At 52.0% G+C, this 27,556-nt stretch overlaps 2 protein-coding genes across 2 annotated transcripts; one reads left to right on the forward strand and one right to left on the reverse strand.

Moving 5' to 3' along the window:
• Window positions 1-7,068: 7,068 nt before the first annotated feature.
• Window positions 7,069-9,426, reverse strand: LOC145419171 (uncharacterized). The gene has a single exon (XM_080287411.1). It carries the CDS (start codon window positions 9,424-9,426, stop codon window positions 7,069-7,071), a length of 2,358 nt encoding a protein of 785 aa, XP_080143537.1.
• A 16,111-nt stretch (window positions 9,427-25,537) lies between these two features.
• Window positions 25,538-25,909, forward strand: LOC145418903 (histone H2B). The gene has a single exon (XM_080287161.1). It carries the CDS (start codon window positions 25,538-25,540, stop codon window positions 25,907-25,909), a length of 372 nt encoding a protein of 123 aa, XP_080143287.1.
• The last annotated feature ends 1,647 nt before the right edge of the window (window positions 25,910-27,556 follow it).

Genomic DNA, 27,556 nt, shown 5'->3' on the forward strand with positions numbered 1-27,556 from the left:
GCAAGCCTCCAAGAGAACACCAGAAACAAGACCACGTGGCGATAGAAGAAGGCACAAGGCAAGAGCTGGAGAGCTGGGAGACACGTGTTGACAGCACGACTGCAGCAGCGCGAGTCAGTCACCCGCCTTTTTTTTTTTTTTTTTTTTTTGAAGATATCCCCATATTGTAGATGGGGCCGGGCCTTTTATTGGCCCAGTTAGTGGGTTTTTGGCTGTTATAAGATAGGTGGTAGAGGCAGCTAAGTGCCTCTATGCTTGAGGGTGCTTATAATAAAATGTATGTGCATGCAGCTCCATGTAGACATGTGCACATGCTTAGGCATGCACACATGTGTACACCGCATGTGCAAGCGCATATGTTGACATCAAGGGGACAACACATTTACACACACACACACACACACGCACACACACATTCATACTTGTGAGTACTGTGTATATGGCCCTCGACTCCCCTGGGGGGGTCGAGGGTCATATGCAGCTATGTCGGTGGGGGTTTGGTGCATACTAGCTCCATGAGAGTATGGTTGTGGGTGGTAGCGATGATAGTGGCGGCAGCATTCCGGAGTGAGGTGGGAGACATGGCGGAGGTGTCGTTTACGGGAATGTCGGGGTTGAGGTGAAGTGGTCTGGGTCTTAAACTGGATGTGGCAGGGCAACGAAGGATGTAGTGCAGTAGGGGGTAGGGCGTGTTGGTGTCGCAATATGAGAATTCGGTGGGGCCTGTGTTTGTGTTTATTTCATTGTAGGATTTGTATCCAAGGCGAAGGCGGCGTAGTCGTGTGAGGGTTTTGTTGTCTTTGCATCCTTCAGATGGTGTTGTTTTGTACAGGGTGGCCATGGCGTACCATTTAGCAGAGGGGGAGCCTTGTTGTACATATCCTTGGTGATCTTCTCGGTTTAGGACTTTTGCTTTAATTTTTATATCGTGTTTGATGTGGCTTAGGCTGGTATTGATGTGCATCTCGATGTTGGGATGTTTGGTGGCACTCTTTGCTAATTGGTCCGCTTTTTCATTCCCCGCAATGCCGACATGGCTGGGGATCCAGTGAATCGTGATTGATCCCCCAGCATTGCATATTTGTTGAGCAGTGTTTAAGAGGTTGCTGATCAGTGTGACATTGTCAGCTGGGGTGGGTCTTTTTAGTGAGTGTATGGCTGTGGTGGAGTCTGTGTGAATGATAATGTTGGCTGTTGGGTCGTTGTTCAGGGCGTCAGACAGGGCTGCAGAGATGGCTGCCAGCTCAGCTTGTAATGTGGAGGTTCCGTCAGGTATTCGGATGCTTTGGGTCCTTTCACCACACACGAAAGCTGCTCCTGCCTTCGGTGCAGAAATGGACCCATCAGTGTAGTAGGTGGAGGAGTTTGCGCATGTGATGGAAGCTATGCGTTTAAGGCCCTCTTGTCTTAGCTGTTGTGTTGGTGTTCGACTTTTGGCTGGAGAGTGTGGGATGAGGAGTTTTAGTAGTGGGGGGCTCCATGGTGGTGGTGGTCGGTAGGGTGTGTTTGGCAGGTCGGGAGGTTGGTGCATGAAGCAGCTGGTTTGAAAGGTGTGAGTGGCTTTGGCGACACTGTGTGTCCAGCTGTTTGACAGTATTTCAGGGTCGAGTTTGGAAGCGGCTGTAAGTCGTGACAGGACAGGGAGGGGGGAGGCAGAGTGTGCAAGCTTTGCTGCCAGGCCTGCTGTTCTTGCCTTATTGCGAAGGTGTACGGACTCAATGTTACACTCTAGGCGGAGGTTACATAATCGGGTCCACATTGGGGAGCCAGTCATGGTGCGTAGGGCGTCGTTTTGGATCACTTCAAGTTTGGTGACAAGTTTTGGGTCAATGGTTGGTAGGGCTGGGGCAGCATAGTCCACTATCGATCTGATTGCCTGGATGAAGAAGAGGCGAAGAATTTTGTATGAGGCTCCCCCTCCCTTTCCTGCCAGGGATCTTAAGGCGCTGAGTCTAAGTTTTGTTCTTTCTTTGAGGTACTGGACTTCTTGTTCAAATGAGAGATTGTGGTCGAATATGACCCCTAAGTACCGGTGGGTGGTGACGTACTCTATGTGAGTGTTGCCAAGGTGTAGCTTGTCTGTGGGGGCTTGTATTCTGAAGGGTAGGGCTTTGGTTTTGGTGGCATTGATTTTAAGGCCAAGTTCAGTGCACTTTTGGTTGAGTTTGGTTAGGGCTCTCTGGGTTTTTTCATGGTAGGGGCCACCCTGTGTGACTAAGGTTATGTCGTCTGCATAGCACAGGAGGCGTGTACCAGGGCCTAGGTTGGTATGTAGGAGGCACTCAACCAGTGTGTTGAAAAGGATGGGGCTGAGTATACTGCCCTGTGGAGTACCATTTATATGATGGTGTGCAGTTGAAATGTGACCCTGGAAACGGACTGACGCTTCTCGACCCTCGAAAAAGCTCTCGAGCCAGCTTAGGAGGCGACCCCTCACCCCCCTGCCTGCCAGGGTGGCGAGGATGGCCTCAGGGCAAGCCAGCTCGAAGGCTTTCTCCAGGTCGATGAAGACGGCAAGTCCTTTGCCACCTCGCAACTCTGAGAGGAAGGAACTCAGGCACTCCGCTGTTCCCTTGCCCTGGGTGTAGGCAAAGATGTGACTGTGAGGGGTGGGGAGAATCCAGCGGAGGCGTCTGTGGATCATCCTCTCAGCTGTTTTGCTGAGGCAGCTTAGAAGAGAGATGGGTCTGAAGGCTTTGGGCTCATGTGGCTTTGGGATGGGGTGGATGGTGGCTTGCTTCCATTGGCTGGGGAGTTTGCCAAGGTGCCAGGAGTGGTTTAGAAGGTCTAGGAGGGCGTCCTTGGCAGTGGGGCCAGCGTGGGAGATCATAGAGTATGTGATGCCATCGGGGCCTGGGGCTGTGTCGGCGCTAGACTTCAGGGCTTGGTTGAGCTCATCGATGGTGAAAAGATGGTCTGAGTCAGCTGCGCTGGTCTTGCTGGATGTGATGAGGTCTGCTCTGGCTTGGTGCAGTTCCTCCTGCCATCGCCTGGTGCCTTCTGGGAGTTGAGTGGGGGAGGTTCTTTGTGCAAATGTGGAGGCTAGTCTTTCAGCTTCAGCCTGTGGGTCAGGGTGAGAGGGTGGGCAAATGGGATGGGGACTGGAGACAGCTCTCAGTTTCTTCCATATGGTACCCAGTTTGGAGTGGGCCCCCAGGGATTGGCACCACTCTGTCCACTTTTGCTCCTTGATGTCATTTTCTCAGAGATGGAGTGCCTTATCACTGCCTGAAGGTAACGGAGGCCCTCTGGGGAAGGGTGAGCCCTATAGAGTTTTTTGGCTCTATTTAGCCTCCTGTTGAGCTCCCGCACTCTGTCACAGTAAAACCAGTGGTTTTTGTGGTGTACATTTGGCACAGTGGTTTTGGGGATGGATGCTTTGGCCGCAGTGCGGAAGGCAGTTGTGAGGAGGGTGGCATGGTCATCGAGGTCTACTGGAGGTGGAAATGATGTTGTTTTTTCCAGTGTGCTGGAGAAAAGGTTCCAGTCGGCTCGCTTGGTGTTCCATCTGGGTGGGGGGCCTGGGGGTTTGGGAAGGAGAGCGACATCAATGGAGCAGATGATGGCATGATGGTCAGAGGTGAGGGTGGGGTGCAATTCCCAGTTTGTGAGGTTCGCTAGGCCAGAGGAGGCGAAAGAGAGATCGAGTCTGCCTCCTTGTAAGTGAGTTGGCGTTTGTGGGTTGTTCAGGAGCGAGATGCTGGGTACCTCTTGTAGCAGCTCAGCTATGTGGCGACCGGTGGCGTTTGTTGTTGATGTCGAGCCGAGGCAGGGGTGGTGGGCGTTGAAGTCTCATCCGACAAATATTTGAGAGGAATTGGAGAGGGTGAACACTTCTTCAAGGTTGGCTTCGGTGCTTGGGGAACGGTAGATGTTGTAGATGTGGAGGCTGTCATTTGCCAGTGTGACTGTTATGCCCTGAAGTTCAGTGTTGTCACCGCAGGTTGGAAGAGGGTTGATGGATCTGGTGGGGATGTGGCTACGGACAAGTATGGCACAGCCCCTGGGGCCTCCAACTGCCTTAGGAAGGAAAAAGGTGGTGAAGCCACGCAGACGGAGTGTACGTTGTTTACTGAGGATCGTCTCCTGGAGGAGGAAGATGTCGATGTTATCTTTGTGAGCTGCTTCCTCTAGCAGGGAGCGCTTGGAGGCCACACCTCGAATGTTCCATTGGAGTATTCGGAGGTGGGAGGTGGCTTCTATTGTTTGTCAGGGATGGGAGGGGAGATTGTTAGCTCTCTGCATCCATGTCTGTCTGTGTTGGTATGGGAGATCACGAGCGTATTCTGTGTGGCGTCTCCTTGGTGGTTTGCGTTGGTTTGCGCTTGTCTTTGCTGGGCATGGGGGATCGTGAGGGTAGTCTGTGTGGTGTCTTGTCTGTGTTTTGTGTGTGCCTGTGAGTGTCTTTGGAGGAGCTGTGTCGGCTTCTGTGTTTTGTCCTGCCTTCCCTCGACCGGGATCGGCTCCGTCGTTCGCTTGGCTCCTGGTTCAAGCGGTGTTGTGGTGCTGGCTGAGTGTGTATTTGTGGTGCTGTGTTCAGAGGTGAGTTGGCTGGGAAGACTGATGTTGTTGTTTGGGGAGCCAGTGTTTGTGTCTGTGGGGTGTTGTGTTGCTGAGGAGCCTCGACGTGGCAATCCGGTGGGGGATTTTCTACAAATTTGTCGATGGCCCTGGTGGCTGCAAGGGATATTCCTTCCTTGTTGAGGGGACAGCCGAGCTGCATTGCTAGAGTGGTGGTTATGGCCTCGGCTAGTTGCTGCCCAAGTTGGTGGAGGCCCTCTATTGTGACCAGCATGCAACCAGGAGGTGCAGTGGGGGTTGGAGTTGGGGTTTGAGTGGAGGATTCTGGCTCCGTTTGAGTGCTGGTGTTCTGTTTTGCATTGGAATGGCGTGTTTGTTGGGGAAGAGGCAAGGTTGGGGTGGTGCTGTGATGTGTTAGTGTTGCTGGTTTCTGATGCAGCGACTTTGCAGGCTGTCGAGTGCCTGTGGACAGTGGAGGGAAGTCTGTCTGGGTTAGGATGTGAGGGTGTGAGGGAGTGGGGGGTGTTCTGCTGGCCCCATGTGAATGTTCCTGGTGGTGCTGGTATCAAGGCCGCCCTCTCCTGGATCAAGCGGTGCTCCCTTGCCATGCCTCTTTGGACTTGGTCCTTTCGGGCCAGACAAGCTTTGTTCCACGCATGGTGGTTCCCCTGGCAGTTTGGACATTTCGCTGTGATGGACTGCCCTGCCTTGAGCTTGTCGAGGCATTGTTGGGTGGCATGGCGGTTGCTGCAAATGGCACATGTTGGGGGTCTGGTGCATTTGGATTGGTGGTGTCCAAATCTTTGGCACTTGAAGCACCTTAGGGGTTCTGGGGTGTAGGGGCGCAGCTTGAAGGTGCCCCATGATTTGAGGTCGAGAGCTGTCTGGATGGGTCCTCGAAGGGTGTCAATAACCTGCTTGGTGGGTTCTCCCTTGACCTCGCATCTTTTGGCCTCTTCTACTTGGGCGTGGTTGAGGATGGCTTGAATGGGAAAATTTAAGGGATAGTGTTGGATGACTAGTTTCCTGGTGGAGAGGTTGGGGTCGAGTTTTGTAAGTTGGAGGGGTTTGCCTGCGACTGTGTTGGTGTGGTCAAGTGTTTCGTAGGTGTCTTCGTCTAGAGGGACTGGGATGGTGTTGAGGTTCTTAGTCGCCTCTAGCTTGAAGTTGAGGTGGGGGAGCTCTGTCTCAATGGCTGCCACTATATCATAGGGCGTGGGGAAGTCGTCATTTGGGGATATGAGGAATGCTGGGTGCTTGGTTGGGGGGGCTCTGGTGAAGTCGGTGGTGTGCTGGCGGCTGTCTTGACAAGGTGCAGCAGGGGTGGAGCGATTCTGGGTGTTCTCAGTGGCGTTACCTGCTGGTGTTCTGTTCCTTTTGCCTGCAGTCTTCCTCCTGTTGGTGACAAGGGTGTAGCCGTCATTGTTATCCTGAGAGTCAGTGGGTGCTTGGCTTGTGGTAGCAGCTGCATCAGTTGAGGGTGTGGGGTTAAGGCTTGGGTTGAGGTCAGATGTGGGAGAGTCGTCAGTGTCCATGGCCGGGGTGGAAGAGTAAAAGTCGTCAGGGTCGTGGTCTGGTCCAGTGAGTCTGGGCTTCTTGGCAGAGGAGCGCAGACTAGTAGCAGAGGGTGGAGGGTCTGCTGACCCATCCTCTGGGTCGGAGGTGCGGTGGGAATCAGACGTGTTCATGGCTCAAAAAAATATATATCTATATATCTATATATATATATATATATATATATATATATATATATATATATATATATATATGTGTGTGTGTAAAACAATATATATATATATATATATATATATATATATATATATATATATATATAATTATTTTATTTATTTATTTGTTTACATCCTCATTAACTAACATGTACACATATACATACACACACATACACATGTACACTAGTAATGTACACATGTACGTACGCCTATGTACACATATATGAATAAGAGAAGATAAACAATTAAATTAAAGAAACAAACAAATGTCAGCGAGCAATCCGGCGGTTCCCTACAGTGCCGGGGGGGGCTTACTCCCACCCTCTAAAGGGGGACGAAGAGTACCCCAGCACTGCCCCGTGAGGGACTTACCTAAACACTAGCCCTAACAGAAATGCCTACCCTTACCGCCTCCTATAACCAGGCCTCTAAGGCCCCCCTTCATGGAAGTACCCTACGGTACCCCTTCAGGGTTCGGCTTCGTACTACGGCAGGGACTCTAAGTGGCAGGCCGGAAAGCCAGCTGACAAAACGAGACAGAAAAATGAGCCAGAACAGTCGGTAGGTAACTGTGAAATAGTCACGATAGACGAGAAAGTCTTAGGAAATGTAATCCAAAGTTCACTATCCAGAGACTGGGGACGAGATGTTGCTGCTACAAGCGCTGGCCAGGAACTGTCCGTCGGTGGGTCACCCGCCGTTCGTTCGTTCAAAGATTTTCCCCCCCTGTAGAGGGGACCGGGCCATATATTAGCCCAGTTGGTGGGTTATGGGCTGAGAGTAATTGTTTGTTCAGTTTTTTTTTTTTTTTTTTTTTTTAAGTTGGAGGGGGAGTGCTACGCACTACTTCAATAAGAGTGGGAAGGTGGGAGGTGGCAACAACTGTGGCGGCAGTGTTTCTAAGTGTGCTTTCAGGTTTTGCTGCAGTGTGGGACCGAGGGATGTCGGGGTTTGGGTATCGGGAGCTTGTTCTGATGCGGGAAGTGGCTGGACAGCGGAGGAGGTAATGTAGGAGTGGGTAGGGCGTGATCATTTTGCAGTGTGAGCATTCAGTGGTGGGGTCGTTATCTGTGGTGATAAGGTTACTCCGGCACATGTATCCCAGGCGAAGACGGTGTACGCCAAAGGTAAGTGTTTTGTTGTCAATGGATTTGGTAATTTTAAGTGGCTTGTATTGTGTGGCCATGGCAAACCACGTGGCAGAAGGTGAGCCCAGTTGTACGTGTACTTGGTGATCTTCGCGGTTGAGAATGAGCGCCTTCTGTTTTATGGTGCGCTTTATGTGGCTTAGGCTAGTAGAAATGTTGATGTCAATGTGAGGGTGTTCAATGGCGCTCTTTGCGATCTTGTCAGCTTTTTCATTTCCAGCTATGCCAACATGGCTGGGGACCCAGTGAATGGTGATTGATCCTCCAGTGTCGTGGATTTTTTGGGCGGTGGCTAGGATGTCAGAGGTTAATTGGATGTTGTCGGTATGGTGGGATCGTCGTAGTGTGTGGATAGCAGTTGCAGAGTCTGTGTGGATGATGACTGTGGATGCAGGGGCGTTGGCAAGGGCATCTGAAAGGGCGGCTGAGATGGCAGTCAGTTCAGCCTGTAGGGTGGAGGCTCCATTGGTGATGCGAAAGCCACATGTTCTGTCTCCGCAGACGAAGGCAGCACCGGCTCTCGATGCAGCAACGGAGCTGTCAGTGTAGTAGGTGGTGGAGTTCAGTGGAGTGAGGAGGGCTATACGCTGGAGGCCCTCCTGACGGAGCTGTTGGGTGGGAGTTTGGGCTTTGGTTGGTGAGTGAGGGAGAAGGAGATTTAACAATGGGGTGTTCCACGGTGGTTGTGGATGGTAGGACGAGCTGGGTGTGTCGGAGGCTTGTGTAATGAATGGGTTGAGTTCAAAGGTGTGAATGGCACGTGCAGCAGAGTGTACCCAGTTGTTGGATAGTACCTCGGGGTGAAGGTTGGATGCGGCTCTGAGCCGTGGCAGGAGAGGAAGAGGGGATAAGATGTAGGCAAGTTTGGCAGCAAGGCCTGCGACTTTGGCTTGTATGCGGAGGTGTAGGGATTCAATATTGCACTCCATACGGAGATTGCAAAGTCGGGTCCACATTGGGGAGCCAGTCATGGTGCGCAGGGCCTCATTCTGGATTACTTCCAGTTTCTTGATTAAGGGAGGGCCAATGGTTGGTAAGGCTGGGGCAGAGTAATCCACTATGGACCTGATGGCCTGAACATAGAACAGACGGAGAACTTTGTAGGAGGCACCCCCTCCCTTTCCTGCTAGGGCTCGAAGAGCACTGAGGCGCAGCCTGGTTCTCTCCCTGAGGAGCTGGACTTCTGCTTGGAAGGAGAGTTTGTGGTCAAATATCACCCCCAGGTATCGATGGGTGGTGACGTATTCTACTGGCTTTGTACCGAGGTATAATTTGTCTTTGGGGGGGTAGATGCCGATGGGTAGGGCTTTTGTTTTTGTGGCATTGATTTTCAACCCTAGTTCGACGCATCCCTGATAGAGCTTGGATATGGCTCTTTGAGCTTTGGTGTGATAGGGGCCACCGTGAATAACTAGTGTGATATCGTCAGCGTAACATAGCAGCCGTGTCCCAGGACCGAGGTCGATTTGCAGAAGGCGTTCTACCAGAGTATTGAACAGGGTGGGGCTGATTACACTGCCCTGAGGAGTACCATTTGTATGTTGGTGTGCTGATGATGTATGACCCTGGAAGCGGACTGCCGCTTCTCGGTCGTTGAAAAAGTTTTCGATCCAGCCAAGGAGGCGGCCCCCAACACCCCTGCTTGCCAGGGTTGCCAGGATAGCCTCGGGGCATGCCAGCTCGAAAGCCTTGTCTAGATCGATGAAGACGACCAGTCCTTTGCCACCGCGTAACTCCGAGAGGAAGGAACTCAGGCACTCTGCTGTCCCTCTGCCCTTGGTATAGGCAAAGATATGGCTGTGAGGGGCAGGAAGGTGCCAGCCGAGTCGCCCTAGGACCATCCTCTCGGCAGTTTTGCTTAGGCAACTTAGGAGGGAGATGAGCCTGAAGATTGTAGGGTCGTGTGGTTTTGGAATGGGGTGTATAATGGCTTGTTTCCATTGTGTGGGGAGCTTGCCCAGAGACCACGAGTGGTTGATAAGGTCTAGAAAGGCCGACTTGGCTGTGGGTCCAGCATTGTCAATCATAGAATAGGTAATTCCGTCGGGGCCTGGGGCGGTGTCTGAACTGGACTTGAGGGCCTGATTAAGCTCATAATGGTGAAGAGGTGGTCAGTGTCACCTGGGCTGGTCTTGTTCTCCAGGATGAGTTCTGATCTTGTCTCGTGTAACGCTTCCTGCCGGAGTCTAGTGCCTTCTGGGAGTTGAGTGGGAGAGGTTCTGCGGGCAAAAGTTACAGCCAGCCTTTTGGCTTCGCCTTGTGGATCCGGGTGTGAGGGAGGCCGAGCAGGGCAGGGGTTCGAGACAGCTCATAATTTTTTCCATATGTCCCCAAGTTTTGAATAAGCCCCGAGCGACTGGCACCACTCCAACCACTTCTTCTCCTTTATATCATTTTTCTCTGCTATTGAATGACTGATGACTGCTTGCAGGTAATGGAGTGCTTCAGGTGTGGGGTGGGCTCTGTACAGCTTTTTTGCCCTGTTAAGCCGGTGATTGAGTTTGCGCACTCTGTCACAAAAGAACCAATGGTCTTTGTGGTGGACTCAAGGGACATTGGTTTTCGGGATGGATGTTTCAGCGGCGGCACGGAAGGCATCTGTCAGACAGGCAGCGTGTTCATCGAGGTCGAGAGGGGGAGTATAGGAAGTTAGTTCCTCTAGTTTGGAGGAGAAGAGGGCCCAGTTGGCTTGCTTGGTGTTCCATCTGGGTGGGGGCCCGGGGGGTTTGGGAATTACAGCCACGTCAATGGTACATATGATGGCATGGTGGTCGGAGGTGAGGGTGGGGTGTACCTCCCATTTTGTGAGGGTGGCAAGATCTGAGGAGACAAAGGAGAGGTCCAGCCTGCCGCCACGTAAGTGGGTTGGAATTTGAGGGTCATTAAGGAGGTGGATGTTAGGTATGTCTTCCAGCAGCTCGGCGATGTGACGTCCGGTGGCATTTGCTATTCTGCTTAAGCCGAGACAGGGGTGGTGAGCGTTTAGGTCGCCACCGATGAAAATCTGTTCGGTGGTGGAGAGCGTGAAGAGCTCCCCGAGGTTTGCTTCGGCTGTGGGGGGACGGTAGATATTGTAAATGTTGAGATGGCCGTTTGCGAGGGTGATGGTGATTCCCTGGAGTTCGATGGAGCCGCCGCAGGTTGGGAGGGGGTCGATGGCAGAGGTGGGGATGTGGTTGCGCACCAGGATGGCACATCCCCGAGGGCCTCCGTGGGCTCGTGGCAGGAGGAAGGTGTTAAAGCCTCGTAGACGTAGTGGGCGGTGTTCGGTAAGTAGCGTCTCCTGGAGGAGGAAGATGTCGATATGGTCTTGGTGTGCTGCTTCTTCCAGCAAGGAGCGCTTGCCTGATGCACCGAGGATGTTCCACTGTAGAATACGAAGCTTTGAGGTGGAGGGGGGGCGTGATTGACCGTGAGTAGAGGGGAGGGAACTTGTTATTTCTCTGTCTGTGGGTGTCAGTATGGGGGATCGTGAGCGCTGTCTGTGTGGTGACTTGTTCATAGTGTGTGTTGGTTTGCTCGTGTCTGTGGGGGCACTGTGTGCGTGTTTGCGGGATCTGTTTTTGGATGAAGATCGGCTCCTTGGGTTTTCAGGGGCTGGACGTGTAGAGGGTTGTGGTGCTGGCTGCTTGTGTTTGTGTGTACGGAGTGTGCTGTGGGGGGTTGTGTGTTCGGTAGTGGTGGGGGTCGTGGTGGGTTGCTCTGTTGTCTGTGTCGGGGTGGTGGTGGACAGTAGATCTGAGCTGGAGGTGTCGGGGGGTAGGGGATTTTCCATCCAGTCGTTGACTGTTCTGTCGGCAATCAGGAGGATTGGTTCTGGGTTGATGGGGCGGCCTATCTGTAGGGCGATCCCGATTGCAATGGCTTCGCCTAACTGCTGACCTAGGACTCGGAGGTCGTCTTTGGTGATTATCATGTGGTCTGTTGTCGGTGTGGGGGTTTGGGTGGAGACCTCGGATTCGGTCTGAGTGCCAGTGTCCAGCTTTGGATGTGTGATGGGGGGCTGTTGGGAGGACAGAGCTGGTGTTGCAGTTTGATGGGTTGGTGGGCTCAGCCGGCGGTGATGGGTCTCTGGGGGAATCTGCTTGTCTGATGGTAGGGGTGGAAAGTCTGCATGTGTGAGGACTTGAGGGGCTGTGGTGGTTTGCTGACCCCATGTGAAGTTTCCAGGTGGTGCAGGTGATGTTATTACCCTTTCTTGGACCCAGCGTTGCTCCCTGTCGATGCCCCTCTGAACTTGTTCTTTCCGGGCAGGGCAGATCTTGTTCCATGCATGGTGGTTCCCTTGGCAGTTTGGGCACTTGGCTATGACGGGTTTGTCGAGGCACTGTTGCGTGGGGTGGCGCCTGCTGCATCTGGCGCATGTCGGAGGGCGGGTGCACCTTGTTTGGTGGTGTCCAAACCTTTGGCAGTTGAAACACCGAAGTGGTTCTGGGGTGTAGGGACGAAGGTCGAAAGTGCCCCATGAGTTTAAATTGAGGTTTGGTGGGATAGGGCCTCTCAGTGTGATGAGTACCTGTCTGGTGGGTTCCCCCCTGACTTCGCACCGCTGGGCTGTCTCCACCTGGATGTGGTTGAGGACGGGTTGTAGGGGAAAATTTAGGGGATAGCGTTGTACGACAAATTTGCGTGTTGCGAGATTTGGGTCTTCTTTAGATCGATGGTTTTGCCTGCAACAGTGTTCAAGTCGTTAAGGGCATGGAAGGTGGTTTCGTCAAGGGGAATAATGATGGTATTCAGGTTTTTAGTGGCTTCAAGTTTGAATTTGAGGTGGGGGTGCTCGGTCTCGATGGCAGTGACTATGTCGTAGGTCATGGGGAAGGCATCGTTAGGAGCAATGAGGAATGCTGGGAGTTTGGAGTGAGGTTGGGGTGGAGCTCTGGTAGTGTCTGTGATGGGGTGGGATGCTTGTGGGTGGGTACGGGGGTGGTGGGTTGCAGGATGTGAGGTGTTGGCATCAGACAGGTGGTTGAGTCTTTTTTCCTGCCTTCTTCTTTTTGTGACAAGGGTGAAACCGTCGTCAGTGTCTGAGGGCGCCAGGGTGGCGGCGGATCAGGGTGCGTGCTCAGGAACTGAGGGCAAGGCGGCATTGTCAGTAAGGTCTGGATCAGGTCCGGGTTGGTCGGCAGGGAGATCCTCGGTTTCCATAGCAGGAGTGGAGGAAAAGAAGTCGTCACAGTCGTATTCTGGGCCAGTGAGTCTTGGTTTCTAAGCAGAGGAGCGCTTTCTGGGAGATGTGGGTGGAGCCTCTGCTGACTCTGCTTCCGAAGTGGGTGTGGCTCGCTGAACGTCGGAGCTCATGGCGAAAGTGATCTCAAAAAAAAAAATAAATAAAAAAAATAAATTATATATATATATATATATATATATATATATATATATATATATACTTAGGTATTTATTTATTCAGTTGTTTATCCATGGCTCATTTCTAGTATACAAACATGTACATACTCATACATCCATGTATACTTCGAATATACATGAATGTATGTGCATGAATTTATGTGTATACTTTAACAGAGCGACGAGAGAAACAAGAAAATAAACAAATTATCAGCTGCAATCCGGCAGTTCCCTACAGTAACGGGGGGCCTAACTCCCCGCCCTCTAAAGGGCGACGCAGGAGACCCTGTCACTGCCCCATGAGGGTCTTGCCTAACCTAGCCCTAACAGAGCCAACCATTGCTGCCTCTTATAACCAGGCCTCTAAGGCCCCTCCTCGTGGAGATACCCTAACGGTATTCCTTCAGGGTTCGGCGTCGTACTACGGCAGGGACTCTAAGGTGGCAGCCAGAAAAGCAGCTATCGGAACAAAAAAAAAAGAAAAAGAAAAACACGAGATCACTCAACGCTGTGGTGAGGACTCCTTGATCTGGCTACGATAGAAAAACGACTGCGAAAGTCTACGGTAAGAGCTATCCGCGTTTCAGTATCTGGGAGACAGGGGAAGAGGTGTTGTCACCACGACTGCTAGGCCAGAACTGAAGAGGAGAGTCGGTCACTCGCCTTTTGTTTGTTTGTTTGTTTGTGAGATATTCGTCCCAGTTTCCTGGGACACGGGCAAACAGAGAGCCCGTCACAGGTGCGCACTACTTGCGCGAACTTGCTTTATCGAGGTGGAGGGTAATTCCTTACCGTAGTAAGTAATATTTTAAGTGGAGCATGGGCAACAATGCCAGCAGCGTCCCTAAAGATATCACCAGTTCGGGCTAGGGCCGAGTCGAGCTCAGACCTGAGCCTGGTGGTGGCTGGGCAGTCCAGAAGATAATGCAAAAGGGGCTCCTCACAGCTGGCCAAGCAATGTTCACACGGGTCTGGCTCCATACCCCTAATTTGCTTGTAGCAAAGAAACCCAAGACGCAATCTTTGAAGTCGGACTACAATAAAATTAGGTAGTCCTGGGGGGAGCGACAGAAGGGAATACAACGTGGCAGTAGCATACCATTTTGCAGAGCAAGAGCCCTCCGTGACCCAGAGTTGATGGTCCTCTAGGGATAGTCTTCCTATGGTGGCAGTGAGAGTGCGGATGAGGTGCGAGGGACTAGGGCGTAATGGGAATGTGATGTCTGGGAGATCGCAAGCTGAGCGCGCCGCGTCATCAGCACGCTCGTTGCCACTTATTCCCACATGTCCCGGAAGCCAGTGAAGGTTAATTATTGCGCCCCTATGGACAAGGAGTGACGCAAATGTATGAATCGCTGTGAGGAGAAAGACGTTGTCATGCAGCGAGAAGGATCGTAATCTCTGAATGGAGGAAAGAGAGTCTGTGTGGATTATGACTCGATTGCAACGATGGTGGTGAGCATGGCGCAAAGCACCCAGGATAGCAGCTAGTTCCGCCTGGAAAGCGGAGATACCTGAAGAGAGTCGCCAAGCTTCCACTATTTGCCCAGAGACAAAGGCCGCTCCAGCTGCGCCATTAGGGGAAACAGAGCCATCAGTGTAGTAGATGGCTGAGTCTGGTGAGGCCAGAGCTGCCACCCTACTGAGACCCTCCTGGCGAAGGAGTGCTGGAATCAAGGAGCGGGGTTTAGCCTCCGATGGACCAAAAATATTAAAAAGGGGAGGATCCCATGGCGGTGGATCAACGTATCCAGGAAAGGGAGAGTCGGGATCTTGACAGAGGCTCGCAGCAGCTCCCAAACCATGGATGGCAGCGGCCGTGGTGCGGGCCCAGTCACGCTGAGGGGCCGGCTCGGGTGGGCGGCAGAGAAGGCGTTTTAGGAGGGCAGAGACAGGCAGGTGAGGCAGGCACTGGATCAGCTTCAGGGTGACTACTGCCGCTCGCAACACAATGCGATGGGCCAGAGACGGCAGCCCACCCTCCATACGCAGATTGACAAGTCGGGTCCAGCGTGGAGCACCCAGCATAATGCGGAGGGCATCATTCTGGATGACCTCCAGAGATCTAGCGACTGGCGGAGCAAGGCCCGTCAAGCAGATGGCGCTGTAGTCCACCAAGGATCGGACTGCGTGTATATAAAAAGTCCGTAGAACGGAATATGATGCCCCCAAACTCCGCCTGGACAGATAGCGGAGAGCAGCCATGCGGGTGGATGCACGCTCCCTCAGGTACCGAACATGGCAGGCAGAGTTGAGACCCGTGTCAAGCCAGACCCCCAAGTACCGATGTGCAGTGACCATGGAGAGCTGATGGCCACCGAGTAGCAGTGGAAAGTCTGGGGGGCGGAGTCCAAATGGCAGGCACTTGGTCTTCAGGATGTTAATTTTTAGGCCTAACTCGGCACACTTGGCATGGAGCCGAGAAAGGGCCAAGTCTGCCTGTCGAAAACAATCCCGTCTAGTAAAAATGAGGGCAAGATCGTCTGCATAACAGAGGAGGGTGACGCCAGGCCCATAATCGATGGTTAAGAGCCCCTCCATAAGGATATTAAACAGGAGGGGGCTTAGTACGCTCCCCTGGGGCGTGCCATTAAAATGTGTGCAAAAGTGTGAGAGGTGCCCCTGGAATCTGACCCCTGCAGAGCGATCCGCAAAGAAGTCCCTGATCCAGGATAAAAGCCTGCCTCCCACACCCCTGTCTGCAAGGGCAGCCAAAATAACCGTAGGGCTGGCTAGTTCAAAAGCCTTTTCCAGGTCGAGGAAGACGGCCATCCCCTTTCCCCCTCTCAGTTCCCCAAGGAAAGACGCGAGGCAGTGAGTGGCACTCCTACCATGGTGGTATGCGAAGATCCTTGGGTGCAGTGGTCCCAGCCGCCAAGCGAGACGAGCCCGCACAACCCTCTCAGCCGTTTTAGCGATACAGCTAAGGAGGGAGATGGGGCGCATGGCGGTAGGATCATGAGGCTTGGGAATCGGGTGAATAACAGCCGCCTTCCACGACTTTGGCAGACGCCCCTCAGACCACGAGAGGTTGATCAGATCAACTAGGCGCTCGCTGCCGCTATCCCCAGCGTGTGACAGGAGTGAATATGTGATTCCGTCCAGTCCAGGCGCAGAGTGTCCGCTGTGGTGCAGTGCTTTTAGGACCTCCCCGCTGGTGATGGGACAATCAGCTGGGTCTGGCCTATCACAGGCAGCCTGAACTGCCGTGGCACGAGCGGTGCATAGCTGAGCCTGCAGGATCTGGACGGATTGCGGGAGATTGCTTGAAGCAGAGCGATCCGCGAAGTGCTGAGCGAGGCGGCTGGCCTCTGCGGCAGGATCAGGATGCGAGGGCGGCCGAGGAGGACGTGGATCGGAGATGGACCTGATTCTCCTCCACATCTCCCTGAGTGTGGAGTGAGCATCTAGGGTACGACACCATCCAATCCACGCCTCCTCCTTGAGGCGGCGTTTCTCTGTGGTGACGTGTCGCGTGACTGCCACCAGGTACCGACGGTGTGGCGATGTGCGACGCCGTCGGTACTGCCTGCGTGCCGCATTTAGCCGCCGGTTCAATTCCTTGACCCTGTCGCAGTAAATCCAGCCGTCCCGATAGCACCTCGCGGATCGACTCTGCAGGGGGATAGCAAGAGAGGCAGCCTGTGAAAAAATACTCGCCACCTGTTCTGCTCGGCTCTCGAGGTCTGAGGCGGGAGGAGATGCAGCAAAGGCCCCAGCTAAGGCCTGTGCAAAAGCCGCCCAGTCGGCCCTACGGAAGTCCCACCGCAAAGGAGGGGCGGCGTCGGTGGGAGTGGAGCAGTTGGCAAAGTGACCTCTAGGGCAAAATGATCACTGGCGAGGTGTCGGTGCAGCGACCATGTTGCCGAGCCCGCAAGGGGGGAGGACACAAACGCCAAGTCCAGGCGCCCCGTCAATGTGTGTGGCCTCGGTGGTGTCGTTTAGTAGGGAAACATCACCCACCTCCTCCAGTATTAAAGAGATGTGTCGTCCTGCATCGTTGGGCCGAAGAGGCGAAGAGAGCAGGGCGTGGTGGGCATTGAAGTCGCCCCCAATGTACACAGCTCCCCTGGCAGCTTGGGAGAAAAGTTCCCCCAACTCCAGGGTGCTCCTCTGGCTCCGGTATACATTGTACACCGTCAGGGGCGACGTCGCCAGATGGAGAACCACGCCCTGAACCTCCACATCAGGTCCACAGAAAGGAGGGGGCTCACAATCCGTGCACGCGATGTGGTCCCGGACCAGAACGGCACATCCCCGTGTAACGCCACGAATATACGGGAGGAGATGGGTGATGTATCCCGAGAGATGGAAAGTGGAATTGCCTGAGAGCAAGGTCTCCTGCAGGAGAATGACATCAGGGCGGTCCTTGGCGGCCGTTTCCTGCAAAAGGGGGAGCTTGCTCCGTGCTCCCAAGCAATTCCACTGGAGGAGCCTGAGAGAGCGGTCTACTGGCCGTCCGGCGACAGTTGCGGACGGTCGTTCTCCTGCAGCAGTGGTGAGGCCCTCTCCATCACTTTGGACCCTGATGGTGTTAGGGTTTTCCCCAAATGATGACGCTGACGAGGCAGCTGTGTGGTGGAAGACAGAGCATTGGGAGGTCGTGGCTTGACCCTCTTGGACGGGCGAGCTGTCCTGTGCAGTGTGGGACGGGGTCGCCCTGCCGAACGAGCTGGGCGGCGAGGGGACAGAGGAGCACCTAGGCTCGCCATCTTCCTCTCTATCGCCCGGTCCACCAGGCGATTGGCAGCTTCGGCAAGAGGCTCGGTTGGGAGAGGGATGTCGAGGGTTGACGCTATTGTCTTCGCAAGGGTCAGCGCCAGCTCCGTGGCAAAGGTCCTGAGCTCCTCCGTTGTGAATGAGATCACCGGAGGAGCAGGAGCGGTTGGTGGACTGGGTGTGGAGCCTGGCACTGGTGGCGGAACAGTCAGTGGCTGGCAGGTCTCTACAGGTGGAAGTGCTGGCGAGACAGGTGGCTGCTGGCGGTGGACCTCTGCTGTGGTCTGGACCACAGTCAGAGCTGAGGGCAATGGAGGGAACTCCTGGTCGCTGAGAGGTGGTGGGCGCTGGATGAGAGGGCGGCGCTGTTGGCCCCAGATGAAAGTGCCAGGGGGAGCTGGAGTAGCGCTGGCGGCCTGGTTCTCCTGCACAAACGCTACCTGCCTCTCCCGACCCTGGTTCACTCGGTGAACCCTCGCGGGGCAGCTGGGGTGCCAGGCGTGGTGTCGCCCGGAGCAGTTGGGGCACTTGGCCGCAACCGGTTTTTCTCCTTGTACCGCTGGAGGCACTCGGCCGTGTCGTGGCCGCCACTGCACATGCCGCAGATGACGGGGCGGTTGCAGTTGGCACGGTGGTGCCCGTAGCGCTGGCAGCGGTAGCAACGGAGAGGCTCCGGGTGAAGGGGCGAAGGTGATATGTTCCCCAGTTCCCTAGGTCGATGGAAGGGATCAGAGGACCCCGCAGGGTAACAACGACCTGACGAGTCTCTTCCCGGGTCCGCGTTTTCTGGCAGCGGGTCGCCTCTTCGACCTGAGGGTGGTGAAGGAGGATCTCCAAAGGCATTCTCAAGGGGTAGCCCATGACAACTGCCTTCGTCGACTGTTGGCCGGGCGTCAGCTCGACTAGTTTCACGGGGCAGGCCTCGTCCTGCATAGCTGATCTCAAGAGGTCGTAGGCTCCCTCGTCCTTCGGCACCAACACCGAGCTGCCATCTCGACCTATCAGGTTGGAGCAGCGTAGCCCTGGCAGGTGACGCTCTAGTGCAGCCACGGCGTCGTAGCTCGTCGCATGGCCGTCCTGTACCGGCACACGGAAAGCTGGAAATGCAGAGCGGGGAGGCGGATGCACAGCTACTGACACGGAGGGACGAGCAGCAGTGGGATCCCTGAGGGGAGGCCCAGTGCGTACTGCCGGAGAAGGGCCGTTTCCCTGGCGAGCACGCCTCGATCCCTTGCGCATCACGGGGGTGAAACCCTCATCTTCCTGCAGAGCGGGATCAGCAGAGGGGGGGAGCTGAGTCGCAGCAGGAGCCTCCGAAGTGCCCCTGGTGGAAGAGAGAGATGGTGGAGCAGGTGTAACCTCCTCCATAGCCTCATGTCGGCGGGCCGCCTTGGCAGAGCGGGTAGAGTCACCACGCAAGCGAGGTGCCACTCTCGTAGATTTGGGTGTAGAGGGGTTAGCACACGCGGCCTCGTGAGCGGACGAGTGGGAGCTCGAGTCTGAGCAGTGACGCTCCCTCTTCGTGCCTGTGGTAGGGCACGGGATGGAGGGCCTCAACTGAGGAAGCGGGAGGCGGGAATGCCCCGGGGGCCTAGGGATGCTGGATCCCTTCATGCTCACCGGAGCAGGCCAAAAAAAAAAAAAAAAAAAAAACTCAGTCAAAAACACACACACACACACACAGACACCTCACACACACAACCACTCAAACAGCACAAGCAAACAAAAAAAAAAACAACAGCAAAGTGGCCAGGTCCCTACAGTGACGGGCAACCTATGCTCCCCGCCCTCTAAAGGGCGATGGGAGGCCCCGCCACTGCCCCTTTCGGGTCTTCCCTACTCTAACAGAGCCGCCCTCACCGCCTCCTATAACCAGGCCCTAAAGGCCCCCCTTCATGGAAGTGCCCTAACGGCACCCCTTCAGGGTTCGGCGTCGTACTACGGTGAGGTACACTAACGGCAGGCCAAAAAAAAAAAAAAAAAAAAAAAAAAAACACCCACACACACAGTCACCAACACACACACACTCCCACTCACACCCAGGCAATCTGAGACTAAGTCTCGGAAAAAACCTGGAAAACGGCCAAAATTCTTCCTCAGTGCCAGAGACAAAGTCTAAAAGAGGCAAAAAAACGAGGAAAACAGGCGAAAATCGTCAAGAGTGAATGAAACAGTGTTCACAGCTCGAGCGAAATCGGCCAGACCTCCTCACCCGACAGAGTCTGAGCTAGGAGTGGGTCACTCGCCTTTTGTTTGTTTGTTTGTGGGATATTCGTCCCAGTTTCCTGGGACACGGGCAAACAGAGAGCCCGTCAGAGGTGCGCACTACTTGCGCGAACTTGCTTTAGCGAGGTGGAGGGTAATCCCTGACCATACTAAGTAATATATTTAATGGAGCATGGGCAACAATGCCAGCAGCGTCCCTAAAGACATCACCAGATCGGGCTAGGGCCGAGTCGAGCCCAGACCTGAGCCTGGTGGTGGCTGGGCAGTCCAGAAGATAATGAAGAAGGGGCTCCTCACAGCTGGCCAAGCAATGTTCACACGGGTCTGGCTCCATACCCACAATTTGCTTGTAGCAAGGAAACCCAAGACGCAATCTTCGAAGTCGGACTACAATAAAGTTAGGAAGTCCTTGGGGGGGCAACAGGAGGGAATACGACGTGGCAGTAGCATACCATTTTGCAGAGCAAGAGCCCTCCGTGACCCAGAGCCGATGGTCCTCTAGGGTCAGTCTTCCTATGGTGGCAGTGAGAGTGCGGATAAGGTGCGAGGGACTAGGGCGTAGTGGGAATGTGATGTCTGGGAGATCGCAAGCCGAGCGCGCAGCGTCATCAGCACGCTCGTTGCCACTAATTCCCACATGTCCCGGGAGCCAGTGAAGGTTAATCGTTGCGCCCCTACGGACAAGAAGTGATGCAAATGTATGAATCGCTGTTAGGAGAAAGACGTTGTCATGCAGCGATAAGGATCGTAATCTCTGAATGGAGGAAAGAGAGTCTGTGTGGATTACGACTCGATTGTGACGATGGTGGTGAGCATGGCGCAATGCACCCAAGATGGCCGCAAGTTCCGCCTGGAAAGCGGATACACCTGAAGAGAGTCGCCAAGCTTCCACTAGTTGCCCAGAGACAAAGGCCGCTCCAGCTGCGCCATTAGGGGAAACAGAGCCATCAGTGTAGTAGATGGCTGAGTCTGGTGAGGCCAGAGCTGCCACCCTACTGAGACCCTCCTGGCGAAGGAGTGCTGGAATTGAGGAGCGGGGTTTAGCCTCCGATGGACCAATAATATTAAAAAGAGGAGGATCCCATGGCGGTGGATCAACGTATCCAGGAAAGGGAGAGTCAGGATCTTGACAGAGGCTCGCAGCAGCTCCCAATCCATGGATGGCAGCGGCCGTGGTGCGGGCCCAGTCACGCTGAGAGGCCGGCTCGGGGGGGCGGCAGAGAAGGCGTTTTAGGAGGGCAGAGACAGGCAGGTGAGGCAGGCACTGGATCAGCGTCACTCGCCCGCGACCTTCCCTTAAATACCCGTCTTCCCGATCCGGCCCCATCCCACCCGCGAATGGGAACGAGGCAGAAGCCGGGCTGCGATCTGACAGCAATCACATATAAGGATTTCAGCCAGCGCGTCCCCCGAAGATTCGCCAATAACATACTCCTAAGGCTTTTTATTCTACTTTTACCCATTCTTTTTGGTTCTGTTTTGTTGGCTGCTTCTTGCTTTCAATGGATCACGTGCCTGTTCTAGTTGATGGGGTGTTGGATGTTCGTAATACCTGGACTGCGGTGTTACGGCAAACAGATCCATTTGTGACGTTGGTTCTGAGGAATCTTGGTGCAGGACCATGGGCAGTTGTAGAACAGCTGGATGAGGAAGAGGTGGTGTTTGCATTCAGAGCTGCATGGGTCTTGTCATCCAGGATTGTGGCTGTGGATCGGGTTGTATGGATCGCACAGCCAACACTTGTGTGGACTATGATGGAGGTGTTTTGTCCGCAAGTTCACGATACACGGTATTTGGATCACGCGCAAGCTTCTGCCAAGATCATCCGTATCATGTATCGGAGTATTCCGTTCGTGACGACGATTCCTGCTATGACGGACGACATGTATCGTCAGGCTATTGCGAGACTCCAACTGGAAAACCATTGGCCGCATGGTACCCTAGGAGTTGACATTCCTAACACTGTGGCTGACAATGTGCCAGAACCGGCGAGGACTGTCGACGGTGCGTTAACCATCCTCTACCTATTGACGACGTATGGTGCTCATCTAGACGGGAGGCCTATTCAGGTTCTGATGAACACGCTATGTGCATTATCCAAGAGAGGCACAGCAACCACTGCTTTCGTAGACAAGATCCAGAATGGTATACAGCAAGACGTGGGGGTTACAGTCGAGATGGACCCAGATTCAATTCAGGCATGTTGGATGATGATACGACACCATATTAGGGATGATAATGTGGAGGAAGTGATTCAGAGGTGGTTGGCACTAATGCCTCATACTGCTCTTCGTGCAAGGATCACCTTGGAACAGATTCCAGGGGAAGGGTTGACATGTATATTGTCCATCATTAAGGCCTTCAAAGAGTTCCGAGCTTTCAACTGGATAGCTATATACGTCAACTTTCCCAGCCAGTTCAATGCTGCAACCATAGCCGCTAATGAAATCGCCGGAAGGCCATACTATGGATATCGCAGAAATCTTGACCTCGTCAAGTCATCCCTCTATCGTGAGCTCGGGTATGTAGCACAACAACTGCTGATACGCGCCGGTGGAGAGGGGCCACTTCGATCGGCCAAGTGCTTCACTCGCACTCCCAAACTCAAAGGATGGTTGGATGACATCATTGACAACTTTGTCAACAACCAAGTTGCACTGACCCCCGTACAAGGTGCAGCAATTCCACAAGCTGTACAAGCAACTCTCCTCAACTTCGACATCAATGTTCCACCACCACAACAAGGGCCCGGACCAGCACCCCAAGGACCACCTCAACAAGGACCACCCCCAGCTCCACAAGGACCTCCCCCCGGACAACAACCCCCTCCACAAGCACCACAACCACCTCCACAACCACAGCCAGGACCCAACCCCGATGCAGTCCCCTAGAATAACTCAAGTGAATCGGCAGGGCATAGTACAACATAGGACAACCACGGACCTGCTTCGAGGACCCTGGGCAATCAAACTAGTCAGTTGGAAGAATGTATGCATGATAGTGGTTGGAGTGATTCTGGGGATGCATGTAGTGCACGGTATGTAGATTCACTTGAGAGCGGTACATGTAAGGAGAATGAGAGGAGGGATTCAATACAGGACGACAAGGAAGAGCAGTTGCATGATGCATGTTTTAGCACCTTTAGGCTTACTTTTAGGATACATGGTTTACAGTGAATGAGTTGCATTTTATGTTCTAAGCTTGAGTTTTAGAAGATGGGAATTGGTGTAGGAGTATTCATGATATCTTACTGATACTGTTATCCACGCACCAAACATACGAAGATTCTACTACAACTATACATCTAATTCTCATCTTGATTTAAAAAAAACCCTGGGAATTCTGGAAACACATTCGCCGACTCAAGGGCTGTAACTTACCTACAGTAAGAAAATTAATTGCTAACAACAGAGAAATCACAGATCCCAGGGAAATCACAAACACATTTAAAAACGCATGGCAACAAGTATACCACCCTAACCCTCCTCATCCTGCCGCAACACGTCACATAAGACATATAGAACAACACCTTCACACTATCCACGAACATATCACACCAGACGCAAACATACACATAAATAATCTAGACATACATAACCCCCTCACTGCTCCCATACTAGTCGAAGAAGTCAAGTCTATGCTCGCTAGAACTCCAAAGAAGGCGCCGGGTGCCACAGGCATCGGACATCACATACTCAAACACCTCCCAGACACATTCATAAATGCACTTACACACTTATACAACGCTGCCTTGGCATCCGGCTACTTTCCGGACTCGTTTAAGACCGCGACAGCTACTCTAATCCCTAAAAAAGACAAGACAACAACAGACCCTTTAAACTTCAGGCCCATTAGTTTACTAGAAGTGTTAGGAAAAACTTTCGAACGAATCATCAACATTAGATTACGGCAATACTTAGAAGACGAAAACCTTCTTTCCCCCAGACAGTTTGGTTTCAGACCTAGACGATCCACACAGGACGCCCTAAACATCATCACCAATTACTTACATATCAACCAAAACATCCGCAATGCATACAAGACAGCCCTTATTACTCGTGACGTAAAACGTGCATTTGACTCTGTTTGGCACGCAGGCCTGAAGTACAAAATCTGCGAACAATTCAACTTTCCTTCACTCATTAAAAAACTACTTTGCAATTTTCTAGACAACCGCACAATGCGCATTAAATTTAAAAATAATTACTCAGACTTTTTCCAACTTCACGCAGGTGTACCTCAGGGCTCCGTCCTTGCACCCACCCTCTACACACTCTACACAAATGACATCCCCACCCCACTACATGACGATTCACTCACCATTCAATACGCAGACGACATTACTCAACTTGTACGATCAACAACAATTGACGGAATTACCAACAAAGCGAACATAGAGCTGGACCGAATTGCACGATGGGAGCAGAAGTGGCGGATTCAAGCGAATCCCTTGAAATGCACAGTAACATATTTTCGTATTAAATCAGCTAATCCCCGCCCACTTTTTCTAAATTCGCGTGATCCAGATCGCGTTCCCATTCCTATTAGGAATACTTGCACCGTACTTGGTCTTACATACGATAAAAACTTCAAATTTCATCATCATATACGAGGCAAAGCAGGCGTGGCTGGCACTGCATTAACACAAATATATAGGTTTCGTAGTGCAACACCATCAACTAAATTTCATTTGTATAAAGCACTGATCAGACCACTGCTCACGTATTCACCATTAAGTCTATCTCTTTCGGCCAAAAGCAACATTCTAAATTTACAGAAAGTTCAAAATAAAGCCATACGTTGGGCACTGAGCATACGGTGGGATGATTTTATCACCAACATACACTGTCATGAACGCGCCAACATTCCACCCATCAACACTTACCTTCACCACCTACAACAAAAACAAATCACCAAACTCACCGACGTTCACACTGACTTCATCGACTTTTTCACCCGGATCACACCCCCCACACGACCTCTAGCCAACCTCTTCCACCCTGACGCAAGACCTCCACCAACCCCATTCTTCACTTAATTAACACTAATTTATTTATTATTGACCCTTTCATTAATTATTAATTCACACCCAGCAACTCATTAAACTTAAACCACCCCTACACCCACTATCAATCACGGCAGCCACGCATTCACACGCCATCCTCATATCCAGCACCCCAGACCCCGACCTTGACCACCCCATCAAGATAACCACCTTCCTCCACCCCTCCCCTTTCCTTAATCCCCTACCCAAGCCCCCTAGGGCTACAACACCTTACCCAACACCCCTATCCTATTATCCTACCCAGGCTCCTGGAGCCGGAAATCAGATGAACCTGAGAGGCAGCCAATAAGCCAATGCTTGGCCGAGAAAGCCGTAGCGACTCACTCCTCCCTCCCTTAAGTAACAACACTGTGCACGTGCGAGACCCCACCCCCCCTCCCCAACACCAAACACACGCACGTTGGGTTAAGCCCCGACACTCTTTCTCTTCGTCTAAATTCTTCCTCTCCTACTATTATATTAAAAAAAAAAAAAAAAAAAAAAAAAAAAAAAAAAAAAAAAAAAAAACATGCACATTACACAATGCAACCAGGAACCTGATCTCTCAGTAAGGCCGGGAGAAAAAACTAAGGCCTAGTTCCTGCCACCACGTGTTGTCGTCGTCCTGGTTGCATTACACTCATCACACATATACACAATCATTCTTTACCTTCCTTCCTTTCCCCCCCTTTTCTATACGTCATTGTTGTTGTTGTTGCGTCCCCCATGTCGACTCAGTCTCTCGCTCGCTCCCGCACCGTGCACATAGTAGTAGTAATACCGTCTGACTCGTCAGCGACGCCATGCCACCCAAGACCTCCGGAAAGGCTGCTAAGAAGGCTGGCAAGGCCCAGAAGGCCATTGCCAAGGGAGACAAGAAGAAGAAGCGTAGGAGGAAGGAGAGCTACAGCATCTACATCTACAAAGTGCTCAAGCAGGTCCACCCTGACACCGGCGTTTCCTCCAAGGCGATGTCTATCATGAACTCTTTCGTGAATGACATCTTCGAGCGCATTGCTGCAGAGGCTTCACGCCTGGCACACTACAACAAGCGTTCAACCATCACCAGCCGGGAGATCCAGACGGCCGTCAGGCTGCTCCTCCCGGGCGAGCTGGCCAAGCACGCCGTGTCTGAGGGCACCAAGGCTGTCACCAAGTACACCTCCTCAAAGTAGAGAGATTACGCTCTTGGCCATTTCAACATTTCTGGCTCCAATCGAAGCCACAAGATTTTCGATAAAAAGGGGAAAGACAGACTTACAAATTATCCTCTCAGGAACTCGGGTTTATCAACCTTTTTTTTTCTCTCTCTCTCGCTTTCTTTTTTACCTTCATGTGTTTCTTTCTTTTCTTTTCTCCCTTCATGTCTTTCTTTCTTTCTTCCTTTTCCGCAACGGTGGTTTGGGATGGGCACGTAGGCACAATCGAAATGTTTTGAACTAGGGTTGGGGGTTAAAACAATAGAGTCAAAATAAAAGAGTAAATATGGGCGTGCGCGCCTTCTAATTCATCTGGAGAACCAACAACAACAACAACAACGTACCGTCGCCCCAAGAAGTGACGACACAGTTTCAGATTGCTTCGGTCACTCTCCACTGCCATACGTTCTATGAAAACAGTGAATATAAGGTAAACATTCAATGCCTTCATCACGTCATGCCAAATAACGTATATATTATATCGCGAAAATAATGATGTAAAATGAATAACAGGAGGCAGTGATATATTAGATGGTAACACTTAGTTATCTTTCCCGATTTGAATGAATGTGAAATGTATTAACTTCGCGCGCGGTGGCCAGTACGCCTATAACTCCCAGTCACTGTTTTTTTTTTTTTTTTTTTTAATAAACACTAATGTCCTGCTCAATAGAAAATGCTTATTTGGAAGTTTGGAACTCAATTATTTGTTTGTGCACCTCTGCATTTTATTACTCTTGCGAATCGATTATCCACTGAGGATATCAGACACTGACAGAAGGTAGCATTCTCCAAGGAGCTCCGACTCTGATGTACGGTAGGCCTTTTTTTTTTTTTTTTTTTTTTTTTCCATCGATAGCCCTCTGTCTTAGATGAAATAATCCTGAGATTTTTCTTCATGGGAAACTGGCCAAAGGCAGTGTAATAACTGCATGTCCTTGAATGAATGTTATCTCCTTTCGTGCGTGTTGATCGAAACATTTAAAATAGCTTACTGGCTTACGCCTCCTTCCCGCTTTCTGTCGTCGTCCATGGAGACATTGGAAACGGAAATAAATGGCTTGAAATTATTGCCTAGTATTTTAACGGAAATTATTTTATAACTAATAATTAATCATTTCCAATGTTTATTGAAGCTCCCTTTGGTTCAGTCTTACGCTACCCAAAAATCACTGCCTGTTACCATGCTAGATTTGAACGCCACAAAATCATTATTCCCGACTCTCCCTGAGCGACAGTTGTGAAACATCAATTAGTTCCGTTTAGGAATTCCTATTATCGTAACTAACCAACTGCTTCCTACAATAATTTGGAAATATACAGATAACTGGCCATGGATTTATTGTTTTTTGTAACAATTTTACGTATTAGGTTTCACCTCGTACAGATATAAGGAAGAGTATGGACACTATCGCTGACCGAAAACTTCTGGATACTCCGCCGGCACTTCTTAGGCCGACTGTACCAACCAACACACTCAACAGGCGTACAGTAAATACAGGCATGACATCGTATCATGCATATTCATGTCAGTCTACAATCTGTACGTACATACACCAACACATGTGCACAAATACATTTATACTGTGTACGCAGTGACCTACACATGTACGTACACACTAA

The sequence above is a fragment of the Coenobita brevimanus genome, chromosome 117, assembly GCF_032717465.1.
Source record: "Coenobita brevimanus isolate Jiangsu-jjx chromosome 117, ASM3271746v2, whole genome shotgun sequence".
In the NCBI taxonomy this organism is placed as follows: Eukaryota; Metazoa; Arthropoda; class Malacostraca; order Decapoda; family Coenobitidae; genus Coenobita; species Coenobita brevimanus.

Excerpts from the sequence above, each read along its gene's own strand:
- LOC145419171 (XM_080287411.1), bottom strand. The coding sequence starts at position 9,426 with ATGATTGACAATGCTGGACCCACAGCCAAGTCGGCCTTTCTAGACCTT.
- LOC145418903 (XM_080287161.1), top strand. The coding sequence starts at position 25,538 with ATGCCACCCAAGACCTCCGGAAAGGCTGCTAAGAAGGCTGGCAAGGCC.